The sequence below is a fragment of the Astatotilapia calliptera genome, chromosome 6 (assembly GCF_900246225.1).
Source record: "Astatotilapia calliptera chromosome 6, fAstCal1.2, whole genome shotgun sequence".
NCBI lineage: Eukaryota > Metazoa > Chordata > Actinopteri > Cichliformes > Cichlidae > Astatotilapia > Astatotilapia calliptera.
Genome location: NC_039307.1, coordinates 30,250,934 through 30,263,540, shown reverse-complemented (window position 1 = coordinate 30,263,540; position 12,607 = coordinate 30,250,934). Strand labels below are relative to the sequence as shown.

General features: G+C 39.1%; 2 protein-coding genes across 3 annotated transcripts; one reads left to right on the top strand and one right to left on the bottom strand.

Annotated features, from left to right (window-relative positions):
• Positions 1–2: 2 nt before the first annotated feature.
• On the bottom strand, positions 3–2,173 carry ubl5 (ubiquitin like 5). 2 transcript variants are annotated; one of them, XM_026171618.1, is made up of 5 exons: positions 2,114–2,173; positions 1,678–1,741; positions 655–738; positions 533–570; positions 3–279 (listed from the first exon to the last, which is right to left on the bottom strand). In XM_026171618.1, exons 2-5 carry the CDS (start codon positions 1,731–1,733, stop codon positions 236–238), a joined length of 222 nt encoding a protein of 73 aa, XP_026027403.1. In that variant the 5' UTR covers positions 1,734–1,741; positions 2,114–2,173; the 3' UTR covers positions 3–235. The 2 variants fall into 2 exon arrangements, with proteins under 2 accessions (XP_026027403.1, XP_026027402.1); XM_026171617.1 differs by having other exon boundaries at positions 2,041–2,117.
• A 94-nt stretch (positions 2,174–2,267) lies between these two features.
• LOC113024484 (peptidyl-prolyl cis-trans isomerase NIMA-interacting 1-like) lies at positions 2,268–9,980 on the top strand. Its single transcript, XM_026171616.1, has 5 exons — positions 2,268–2,410; positions 6,075–6,157; positions 6,939–7,047; positions 7,123–7,233; positions 9,199–9,980. Exons 1-5 carry the CDS (start codon positions 2,353–2,355, stop codon positions 9,306–9,308), a joined length of 471 nt encoding a protein of 156 aa, XP_026027401.1. The 5' UTR covers positions 2,268–2,352; the 3' UTR covers positions 9,309–9,980.
• Positions 9,981–12,607: the final 2,627 nt, after the last annotated feature.

The following is a 12,607-nucleotide window of genomic DNA, read 5'->3' as shown; positions in this document are numbered from 1 at the left end:
AGTCAGGTAAATATCAGTTTTATTTCCAAAATATCAAAAAACAAAACAAAAAAAACCTCAACGTCTCTTTCACAAAGTAATTTGAGAGGAAAAATTAAAACTTGTTGCTGTGTGAGAGTCGCTCTCGCTCCATCATGTTGTGTGAGACCTTCAATTCCAGCGGCGCATGTGTGTTTGTGTTTGTAGCAAGAAACATCTTTACATCTGTACATCTGACTCGTAGTTCCCCTCTTGCTTACTGGTAGTACAGCTCAAGGTTCATCCCATCGTGGATTTCATCTGGAGAGTTTTTGGTTAAGTACAACAAAAATAATCTTGATCTTTAAATCAAGAAAAAAAAATATTTTTTTTAACCGATTTAAACAATTTATGGATACATTTATGTTATGGATCATTGTGAGTGCAATAAAAAGAACTGCAGTTGTTCTGTGAGGGTGTAATAATGTCATGGTCATTATCATTATTAAATTAAAGGTAATCTAACTAAAACCACATAAGTATAACTACAGGAAAAAAAACCTTTAAAGGATACAGTCACCCAGAGACACGTGGTCCTTGAATATGGTGTACCTGTGGAAAACAAAGGACAACATTTAGGTCCAAATAGATGAGCTTTTGTCATCAAGCACATCAAATCCCATTTGAGCAGCTCACCATTTCTTTAACACGATCTTATCATGCCGTGTTCCTGTCTGGGCAGCTATGAGCTTCTTCAGATCTCCGATGGTATCCTCAGAGCTGAAACACCAAAGTTAAGGAAGGGCAGTGTAACAGCTTGGAAAACATCCAGAGTGTTAACAAATGCGTGGTTAAAAAAATCTGAGCGTTGTCTGCTAATATCATTTTGTTTCTTTTGATCTGCAGATGGACGGCGCAGCAGCTTTGGACGCTCTGCTTTCCTCAATCAAAACACACGCAGGATGGCTAAAGTGTTCTAGCTAAACTGGTCCAACTCTCTCTGTAGCCCCGTGACAGACTGCTCCTGAACCCATTATAGGCAAAACACATCTAACACTTGATCAAACAAGATCCCTTCAAGCTGCGACACCTAGAAGTTACTGAAAATCATCAGACTTTTAGCTGATTGTCAAGTGGCGTTCATTCAAGTGGTATTATATCTGCTGTCAAGAGTTGGCAAGTGGGGGCAAGCACCATTTTTAAGCATCATTTGATGATAATGAACATAAATAGCGTCATATATTAAAAGGTAAAAGAACATGAAAGACCAAAATGTAAGACACTGACGTTTTAAATAAAGTTCACTTACAAGCTGAAATCTCAAATATGACTATTATAATCACCCACAGACTTGCAATTGTGGGATTCTGTATTAACGGAATGAAATAAGTCATAAGAAATGCCAAGATAAACAGTGACACTGAATTTTAGTCTTATAACATACTCTAGAAACTCACATGTTAATAGATTCATTGTAAAACTGTTCTCCACACCATTCTATAATATAAATGAGCTTTACTTGCGTCTTAAAAGTAAGTCCATACTTTCAGAGCAGGGGTGCGTTGAAAGCAGATGCAGATGAATGCTGTACTGTTAAAAATCCTGACTTATGTTAACTCATCTCAAGACATCCCAGATGTCTGCACCTAAAACATTATTTTGACGTGTATGTTGAGAGACAATATTCAGCATCATTTTCAGAGTTTCAGCAAAGGATACTTGCACTTGACCCGGACTTTCTTGCCTAGACGGTCGTTGCAAACCACTTCGATCATCTTTACGTCTGCAGAAAAAAGGAAGAGATGAGACAACGTTAGACAAATGAAGGTATTAGATGATAAAGTAGGTGATAACCATAGTGAGTTTGTTTTATAGAAGACGCGCTGGAAATCACAGGCACAGAAATCTACTGAAATCAGCCAGGTTGTTTTGTTTAGCTAACGTTAGCTGTTGCTCACAACACCACGTTAATGTAACAAACGGGACTTATATTTAAATACACTCATGGGCAGCTTTATGGGTTCAAAATTCGAAACATTATGATACCGTATAAAAACCGCACGTTGAAGCTGTCATCCTTACCTTGAAACGTGCAGCAGAAAAAACAATTATTTCCTTCGCTGATATTTTCTGGAAACCTCTCGGTCCTGCTTACCGTAAAGCTGGTTTAGTTGCGAATTCGCCTTCCTACCAATCAAATGAGGACTACGATGATTGGCGCTCTCACTAGACCTATCAGAGAACAAAAACCCCCACCAATGGCGGACCTAATACTGGAAACAACTTTTACCATAAACGTCAGGCCAACTGTCGTAATCTGCCTAGCTGCAGCTTGGTTCGTCACACGGCTTCTAGATTGAAATCAAATTTGAAAACGCTGCTGCAGAAAGCAACATGGCAGACGAGGAGAACCTACCGCCCGGATGGGAGAAAAGAATGAGCCGCAGTTCAGGTGATAAAACACGAGCCAAAAGAAGCTAAGTGTCCTAAATAGTGAGCTAAACTGCAGTGTATAGTGAACTTAGCTCAGTAGCTAGCAACCTCAGCATCGCGCATTAGTGCTGAAACGAGGTTGGAGTGACGTGTTTAATCATTGCAGTCTAAAAGCAGCGAGGGGTTAGTCGCTGCTGTCATTGTCTTTATTTAATTGTGGCGTTTTCTCAGCTTGTTTTAGGCACTTTAGCTTCATTATCGCGCCAAAGCTGATTCATTCAACCTGGCTGCGGCAGGGCCCTGCATGACGTCAGCCCGCCCCAGCACCTCACCTGCAGACTGAACGAGTCCCAGCAGTAGGACGCTTTTCAGAATGCTAAACTTATGCATCCTCTCTCCTCCCTCCTCACGTGACACAGTTTATCGTCATAGCTCTCGTGCTGTGGTGTTTTGTAAGGACCAGTAAATTCTAATACAGCACAGTTACACGGAGAAACACTGTAATATTTAATATACAGTTAACCTAAATATTTTACCATCCCTCAAGGAAGCTAATTACTTAAAAAAGAAAGAAAAACAAAACAGTTACTGTGAGGTGAAAATTGCTGGGGTCGTTGCTCAAAGTCTTAAAACACTTTTATTTAATTTGTTTTTGTTTAATTTTGCATTACCTAGTTACTCCTTGGAGAAAGTAATTTCTCGTTATACTTTGCGCTACTCCACCGCAACATGACTGACAGCATGTTGTGATGCATTATAAGCCTTAGGCTACATCCCACACAGTGACAAAAACCCCTATCATAACGGAGGCTGTAAGATTTTTTTTTTTTTTTTTTTTTTTTGTAGTGATAACACGTGGCAAAGTTGAAAACCAACTCAAGGAGCCTTCAGACACACACTGATTCTACTGTTGAAACATGTACAGGTAGAAATGGAGGCGGAGCCTGATGGCTCATCACTTCCTTTATTACCTGTTGGGCTCTGGCTGCTGACTAAGGGTCAGGATACACCGACTCTGGGTTCTTCACCGTGAAGATGTTTGTAAAAAGATGTTGCATTAACAGTATACTGCAGCAGTTTCTGCTCTGGATGCAGTTTGCGCTTCGTGATCTCATCCTTTCATTCAATGAAATGGCAACATCACCACTTCTCAAATGTTGTAAACTGCTCCACCATTTTCCTCCTCCCTGCAAAAATCTGAACTCAGCTGACAGCAGCACAGGAAGAAAACTGCTGGTTTGATTTTTTTTCCTCTCTTTTCGTTCAATCTGCCCATTGCTGAGATAATTGAAGAACCTTTTCAATGCAAATAGTGAAATGATGTAATGCAGTTGCTGAAATTAGTACAGTGATATGTTACAGTGCTGCCTGTCTTGTTACCTTGTAGCCTGTTATATCAACGACTAATAAAGATAAGTAAGGAAGTAGCAATAACGCAAGTAAATAAATCAAAGGTAAATATTTGGAAGATATAAAATAAAAAATACTAATATTTTGTTTTTGTTTTTTTTAGCATATCTAAAGATGGCTCGAGAGATTATTATTTTTTTTTTTTTTTTTTTTTAAATTGGCCTGTTAGAGATTTGAATGACTTTCAGACTGTGAAGGAGAAGCTGCTTTAAGCTTTGAAATCGTTCTTAAGTGAGGGCTTGTGTGGGAGTCTGTGAGTTGGACAGGTGGCCCAGCTGTGCACCGTGACTCACTCTACACTGACTATAAAACCACAAAGTTCTCATTTAGCAACAGCAGCTCCTCCATCGACACGTACCTCCTTCACATCTCTCTGAGATGGCTAGGAAGAGCTGTCTCCTAGTGACAGTGCTAGCAACTAGTTGCCAACTAGTACTGGACAACAAGCTAATTGCTTTATATGAAGATGGAGCCTGACCAGAGGAAGAAAGGAGGCATGCTTGAGTCATGGAAAGCACCCAAAGCATATAAAAGCTGGGCAGAGCCACTTTAATGTCACCCCGTGGTTTGTGGGCACCAGCTTTGAAACTTGCAGTGTGGCAGTTGGGCTTTCACCATCTTGGTCTTATGAAACCACACATGAAAATGTTAGCACTGCAAAAGAGCCGATCAGTGAACATTAGCGGTAGCAGGGTTGTGTGTCAGAGCGTATACCATTTAGCAGTTTACCTGGAAGTCTTTATTTGCAAAGATAAAAACAGTCGGGTTTCATGATGTTGGACTGCAGCTTTAAGGTCACATTTGGCCTAATAAATGAATCAGTGGTCCGTGAAAACAGTCTTAAAATAAGAATTACTTTTAAAACAAAAGAAACTGTATAGTTGACTCAGTGTTTGTTAAGTACAATCGAATCCTAAACTAGAGAAAGGTGCTTCTTTTAAAAGTGTACGGCCTCAGCAGCATTTTTTTTCCTTTTACACCTTTTTGCTGAAAGGCCGTGAAGGATTCAAAGGTGGTTCTTCTATGAAGACATCCTGCGATATTTATTTTCTCCTGTGCAGATGGCCTTTAATGTCTAATATAAAAGGCTTTGCTCATAGTTGTAAACTCACACAATAAGCTTTTTTTAGTCAGTTTGGTTATTGTGGCTTTTTGATAGCATCTCTGATGCTTTTCTCTCATTACCTTTATTTACAGTCATGGCAGGAAGCAGTTTGGTTGTTTTTTTTTTTGTTTTTTTGTTTTTTTCTTTTTAGCAGCTCACAACAGTGGCTTACACACATCATCAGTGATCAGCTGTCAAAGAAAGGTGGACATTTAGCAGCTTAAATGATGGCTCTAAGGCTACGTTCACACTGCAGGCGAAAGTGCATCAAATCCGATTTTTCTGACCCTGTGCGACCCATATCCGATCATGCTATGACAGTGTGAACGGCGCAAATCCGATCTGGGTCACTTTCGTATGTGGTACTGAATCTGATACATATCTGATGTTTTAGAAAGCGACTGCTGTTTGAATGGTCATGTCGCATTAAATCCGTCTTTTACGTCACCGACACAAGACAGACGCCAATTATCAGCGCCGGAGAAGCGCCCAATAAGACATCGCGAACGCTTCCTGGCCATCCCGTGTAGATGTCAGTGAAACTGTTGGGAAGACAACGTTGGAGAAACGTGATTATTTTATTTGTACTGTATAATCTGCAGATTCTGACAGAAATCTGCAGCTATCCTTTGAAGCACCGCTCCTCTCTAAAACAGCAATAAGGATCATTATTAAGTTATCTACATTATTATGTAAATAACAAAATAAAGTCTGAAGTCTTTATATTAAGGGCCATCAGTCAAACAATACTGTTTGCTCTGGGTCGAAACAGAGCGCGTTGTGTGTGACGTCTTCTTTTGCGCATGCGGGCCGCTTTGAGCGTTCACACTAGAGCGCGTTTGCTGTCGCATTTTATTTGTAGTGTGAACACGCAGACAAAAAAATTGGATTTGATCAAAAAATCGGAATTGAGCATTAAGACCTGCAGTGTGAACGTAGCCTAACTCTCAGGTGTACTCCAGGATAACTTGTTAGGTTCAGCGTCGGCCATCCCTGTGTAAAACTCAAGTCTTAGACATTTTCGTGTGAAGTGAGGCCAGTTGCTGTAGCACAGTATCCTGTACTGGGTGAATGGGTAGCTGCAGAGTCCGTGTTGTGTTTACATGTGTTTAAAAAGATCTTAATAAAGCTTAATGAATTTACTGGTTCTCTGTCATTACTTCAACAGGCAAAGTGTACTACTTCAACCACATCACTAATGCCAGCCAGTGGGAACGTCCAGTGGGAGACGGACGTGGCGAGCCAGATAAGGTTGTGTGTAATGTTTAGTTTAGTTTTTTTTGTTTGTTTTTTTTATGCACGTGATGAGTCAGTGCTACTTTCCCTAAAGAGGTACTGAAACACGTTTTACACGGCATGTTCAGATTCCAGCTAGGGTACTGGTAATGCCTGCAAATTATTTATGATTCGACAACTATTGTGAAAAATCATTTTGGCCGGGGGATAGCGTTCTCCAGGATAACATTTGAAATGTTCCTGTAAGACATCAGGGAGCTGCCTGCAATATGACACGTATGCATTTAAATAGTGATAGGAGGAACGGTGCAGAGAAATGGAATCCAGTCATTAACAGTATTTAATATTTCACATGATTATTAATAAAGACTCATGGACAACTGTGTGCTTTTACTTAGCTAATGGTTATCGTCATTGCTGATCAGTATGTATCTTATCTTATCACAATACTTAGTTATGAAGCAGACAGGGGGGAAAAAACCATCAACAGCACCACCTGGTGGACTGAAACAGTAATTAATTTTATTATTCTAGGGCTAAGCAGTTTAGTTGTTGTTGTTTTTTTTCTTTTACACTTGCGACTTATGTAATGTTGATTGGTGTTCTTGTATGTTCATGACATCTGGTGGAAGGTCAAAGGAAGAACCAGTCAAATGTAGTTGTAGGGCTGCATGACTTGCTGTAAAGTTGAAATTCTGCCATCCAAATTGTAAAGTGGTTCTGATACTCCAACATCTGGAGTGTTAACACACAAATACTGATATATTTGTATATGTATATATTTTTTAAAATTCAGGTACGCTGCTCTCATCTCTTGGTGAAGCATAATCAGTCGCGTCGTCCATCTTCCTGGAGGGAACAAAACATTACACGATCTAAAGATGAGGCCTTGGATTTGATTCAGAGTAAGTAAGGCAGCATGGAGAGGAGATTTTACGAAGTCTGATGAATGCATTTAATATCTTCTGTCTTCTGTGCAGAGTACATAGAACAGATCAAGTCTGGACAGGAGAAGTTTGAGTCCCTGGCATCTCAGTTTAGCGACTGCAGCTCCGCTAAGAATGGTGGAGATCTGGGACTGTTTGGTAGAGGTATGCACGGCGTGATGTCATTCTCTGTTCAGTGCAGTCTCTCATTCAGCATCTCCTTCATCTGTCTTTCTGAATAAAACAAAATCCTGCACATAGCTCTCCATCAAGTGATCAAACATTCAGTGCATGAATAACTGATAGTAGTGACAAGTTAAACCAGCAGTTTGTGAGCACAGTTTAATTCCATATTTGTCACACGTTTCAAACATCTATCCCTAATTTCCCTCGGGATTAATAAAGTATTCTGATTCTGATTTTCAATATGAGACAAGGATAACCAGAGTAAATACAGAAGTTGCAGTTTTTACCCCTCGGCCGTAAAAAGCCGATGTGGTATTGTCGTCACTCCGCCTGATGCATGGGTGGCATGAATGCACAAGTTTGTGAATGCGATAACTCAAAGCAAAGTTCACACTATAGGTGTATCTCCTAAGAATCTTGGGCAAGTTCAAATTTCATTAACCTCAACCTAAATGTAGGGCTGCTCGATTATGGCAAAAATGATAATCACGATTATTTTCACTGAAATCAAGATCTCGATTATTTGACGATATTTATTTAACAATAACAATGTATTGAATAATGACTTTAAAAAATAATATAAAATAGTGTGCAAATACTGATAACAGTGCAAATGTTTGCAATATAAAAAATAAATGAAAAATGTAAACATCTATGTTTAGTGAACTTTGCAGTGTTGGCCTGTGGTGCAGCTACCACACTGTAGCAGAGTTTACACACTATGTCTACTTGATCCACATCTGACTCTGCGAACCCATAATGGTTTTTTTTTTGTGTTTGTTTTGTTTTTAACCTCTCTTTTCAACCAGCGGCAGTCACTCTCCTCTCCAAATAATTTCTGCTTAGCTTTCCGAGCTTCCCTCGGGTCCTCTTAATTGTTGTGACGCGTGTTCGAAATGCAGAGAGGTGCGCTCGATTTGCCACACGGAGCAGCGCGAGAGTAAAGCACGAGGGAGGGGCTAATAATCGGCTCAGTCATTTTTAATGATCGTTGAAAGCCCAGATCGTAATCGTGATTAAAATTCGATTAATTGAGCAGCCCTACCTAAATGTCAATATTAGAGGTGAAGTTTTCTGAAAAATCTTGTGAATGCGATAAAGAAGGAAGTCTCAATTTTCAAATTTATACCATAGGAGCATCAGCCACGAGGCTTTAAGGCTTTAGGGGTAGCACTGGTGACTGCCAGTTATTTTAAGTGATGACCTCATTTATTATGATCATCTGAAACACCAGCAAGTCCACCTCTGAATGTAGCTTTGTGTTGAGCTGATCTGGCCATTGGTTCTTGAAAACCCTCCAATGTGGCTGAATTAAAACATTTTGCAAAGAAGAGTTGGCCCAAATTTGTCCACAGCGAAGTGAAAAAGATTATTGGCAGTTATTACTAGCATTTGTTTGACCTGAAACTGTACGTTAGGCTTGTAGGAGCTGTTTTTGTGTTGTTACCTTTGTGTGCCACTAGGGGTCACTTTTTGAATGTTTATGGTGTCTTACTTAAGGTATGCACAGGTAATTATCAGAGGGTGTTGTTGTTCGGAAGGAGCAAACGGTTTGTGACACGCTGGAAACTAAGAGAACTGTTGAACAACAAATGCAGCCAATTGAAAGCATTAAAGGTGTTAAATGGGCAAGATAAGCACAGCTGGATTTATTGGATTTTCTCAAGTTTCATTCATAAGAGTGGCACCGCGTCACCCCCGCCATCGAACACCTAAGTGGCTTCAAGTGTAGGCTTAGCCTGTACAAGCCTGTTATCTAGCTGCACAAACTCTGTAGAACTGAATAAAAGAAATTAATGTAATTAATCATGTAAATGAGCTAATATGTCATTAATATGAAATAGTCATACAAATGAATGATTACCTATAGATGCACGTGCTGATGTGCATCATGTTGTATGAGTTTTTATTTGGATAATGGCTCAGTGTGTGTTTCTGCTTTAGGTCAGATGCAGAAGCCTTTTGAAGACGCCTCCTTTGCTCTCAAAGTGGGAGACATGAGCGGCCCTGTTTTTACTGACTCTGGAGTCCACATCATCTTACGCACTGGTTGACAAGAAGACTCCACACGTTGTACTTTCCTCTTCCATCATCAAGCACACATACAAAGTCTAACCCAGTCAATCCTGCAGATTATTTTAATGGCACATAGCACCCCAGTAAACAAAGCTTAAAGCCTGCATCGCATCATTTGAGGCAGGATCCGTTTGTTCCAAGCACCATTAAACTATTATTCTTTAAGATCTTTTATTAACGATGACAGTGCCTGTTGACGTGACCGCCCTATGGAAACTTTCATATAAGTGAGGATTATTTAAAGTCTACTTGGTATGTGCATGACTTCTAAAGGACCACTTACTGTATGTTTCCCCATAAGATTTCCCATTTCCACTGTATGTGTGCCAAAGCAGTTCCTTAACTGTTTTGGAAAATAGGTTCAAATACTTTCTAATATTAGCAGCATCCCTGCAGATGGAGAAAGCACTGTTGTTCTGAGTTTACTAGAGTTAATCTTTGTGTTTTCCATTATTCAAAAAATGGAATTATTTCTTTACACAATCCACTCTGAAAACGCATGATTTCTGGCCTTTGGATATGCCTTGATGGCACCGCTGAAAGCTTGCAGGTTTTAACAATAATCTCCACAGCTTTTAAAACCATCAATGTTCAGATGAACTGTTAACACTGTTGTGTCATTGAGGCAAAAATAAAATCTCCTTTTGTAAGTCTGGTTTTTGTTATTTCCATGATTTAACCACCTTCAAGCGTTTCCAGTTTAGAAACTCTTTAGGAAGAGACAGGAAGTGACTAAAGTGTAGATTGTATATCGGTTTTAAACCTCTGATCTGGTGTTATGTGTTGGGTCTTCAAAACAGGTGTGTATAGATCCTTAGTTTTTGTATGCGAGGCTTTTCTTTTTCATAGCCTATAAAAATAAAGACCTTTCAAACGTGTGAGCAATGCAGCGCATTAAAGGAAAACTACTTCTTGCTTCTCATCCCAACAAAGGACATCTATAGGGGAAAAAAGGTTCCATATGAAAAATATTAAAGGACAAATGGAGAAACAAACCGCATAAAACTGATGTAATTAAAATCTGTAAAAGCTGCTGTCAAATACTCATATTTAGGCTGTCATAAAGCACAATAATAGACATTAATTTCTGGGATGTTAGGTTTGTTTTCAAGTTGATTTATAGAAATGAAAAACTGTTTGGTGTCAACCATTGATTGGTGTAGTGGTTAACACCACACATATGTTTGACCTCGTTCAGTGCCCAAGTCTGTTCTACATAAACCTTAGTGTTGCAATTTAGTCATATCTTTAAATGTATCTTTTTAATGTACCCACAGCCATGTACTGGTGGTTCTGTAGTCTCTAGACGTCTTGACTGTAAAGCCCTGGTTCTCCCTTGGCAAATGTTTTCAACATTTCACCACTATCTCCTTTCACTTTTCATACGTAAGTTGTCTTGGATTCCTCCCAATGCTTTTATGTGTTTCCCATTCTCAGAATCAGCTCTGTTTGTAAACACACCTGACCTCTTTCACAAGCTGTTTTCTGCAGTGAAAATAACAAATCACAAGTTTTTATTGGTCAATTATTGCTTAAGCATGCGTGTCGACTTCACTACGAGGCATGTACATAAAATTAACGTCTAAATCTTTAATCTGAATTTTTATAAATAATCATGCTAATCATGATTGGGCCATTTGACACCATCACATCTGGACAAAAAAAGTTTCTCTTATAGAAAATGTTATAAAGGCTGTGTGGAAGTTCCTCAAACCATATGCATTATAGTGCTGTGAGATACAGCAAGTTTTGGTATTGATCTGATATCAAATACAGTCCCAGGACTGCTGATGCCAATACACATGTGCACATATACACATACTTTTAACATAAGAAGGGCAGCTTTGTTGGGGAGATTATGGAGTGTGTCATGACTTATTAATCATCATTATTCTGAACATATTTTAATGATCCCTAACTCACTGGGATTTTTACATTGCACTTAAATTAGTTAACACGACAAAAAACACCTTTTTGGAGATCTGGCGTGTAAATATGCCTGAAAGTCAGAAATTGACCCATTTCTGTTGTTTAAATGTGCAAAAGACTATTAACATGTGACAGTCAACACAAAAAGGTTCAGACAGTTTTCATAGTGTGTTTTCATTCAGTGGGCTACAGACTGAACTTGGAGGATAGAAATAAAGTATTGATCGTACGTTGCTATTATTGATCTGATACCAATACCTGCATTGGTATTGATACTATCAACTGCTGTGTTCTTTCTAAAGGCCAGCAGAGAAAAACTCCTGTAGATCACATTATAAAAGAATATATGTAAGTAACCACAGAGAAAACTGTGGGGTCCTTTTATTTTGAGAGAAGATGAGTAAAGTCAAAGTATAAGTTTTCGAAATTTATTAGGCGGGTAAAGGTTCAAATTAAGATGGCTGCTGTGCCTCTTCCTCTGTTTAGTGAGCCAAACGGACAAAGGTCACTGCATCCAAGCAGTAAACACTTTTATCATGAGTCACACAAACAGAATATTAATATGATTGGTTAAAAAGTTGGGGTGTAGCTGTGGTTTATACTTGGCTTTTCCCTTATTTGGGATTTGGTCTGGCTCTCGCTCATCATACATCTCCTGCAGTGGGCATCTCCCTGTGGAGAGATGGAGAGAAAACTCCTCCCTACACACACACACCAGAATTTACAGCCTCCAGTACTTTTCCAGGGCACCCTGACTCCAGTCTGCACACGAGTGTGTATTCTGCTGCACACCCTGCACAATGCACAAATAGAGTAAAAGAAATCAATTCCAACAAAACACTAATTTGATTCATGCTATGCAGTTTGAAGCATAAGCTTGTGTCGTTTTGGTCATGTTAGTGTTTTGGAGCCAGAAGTTTGCATACTTGGACAACATGATGGAGTGCTAATTTAGCAGCTCATTCTAGTTACCTTGATTCACAAGCTGTCTTCATAAACGGTGTCGGTGCAACAGGCACACATAAAAGCTATTTAGTGCTAAAGATTAGACTAATATGACACTAAGATGTATAACAATATAAGTATTTCCCCAAAATAAAGCACAAACCTCTACACCACCCAGAAATTTTGTTAATATAACCACAAATTCAGCTCAGGGTACAATTTAAGAAAAAAAATATTATTGACCATTTTGAAAATAGACTCAAAATTTTGACATAAAAGTCAAAATGTGGAGATTACACTTGTTCTTTCAAGACAAACTGCCACAGTTATTAGTGAAATCGTATTTCAGAATCGGTTTTAATAAGGAAATAATTTCTCTTTCAGCACATAAACACGGTGTGGT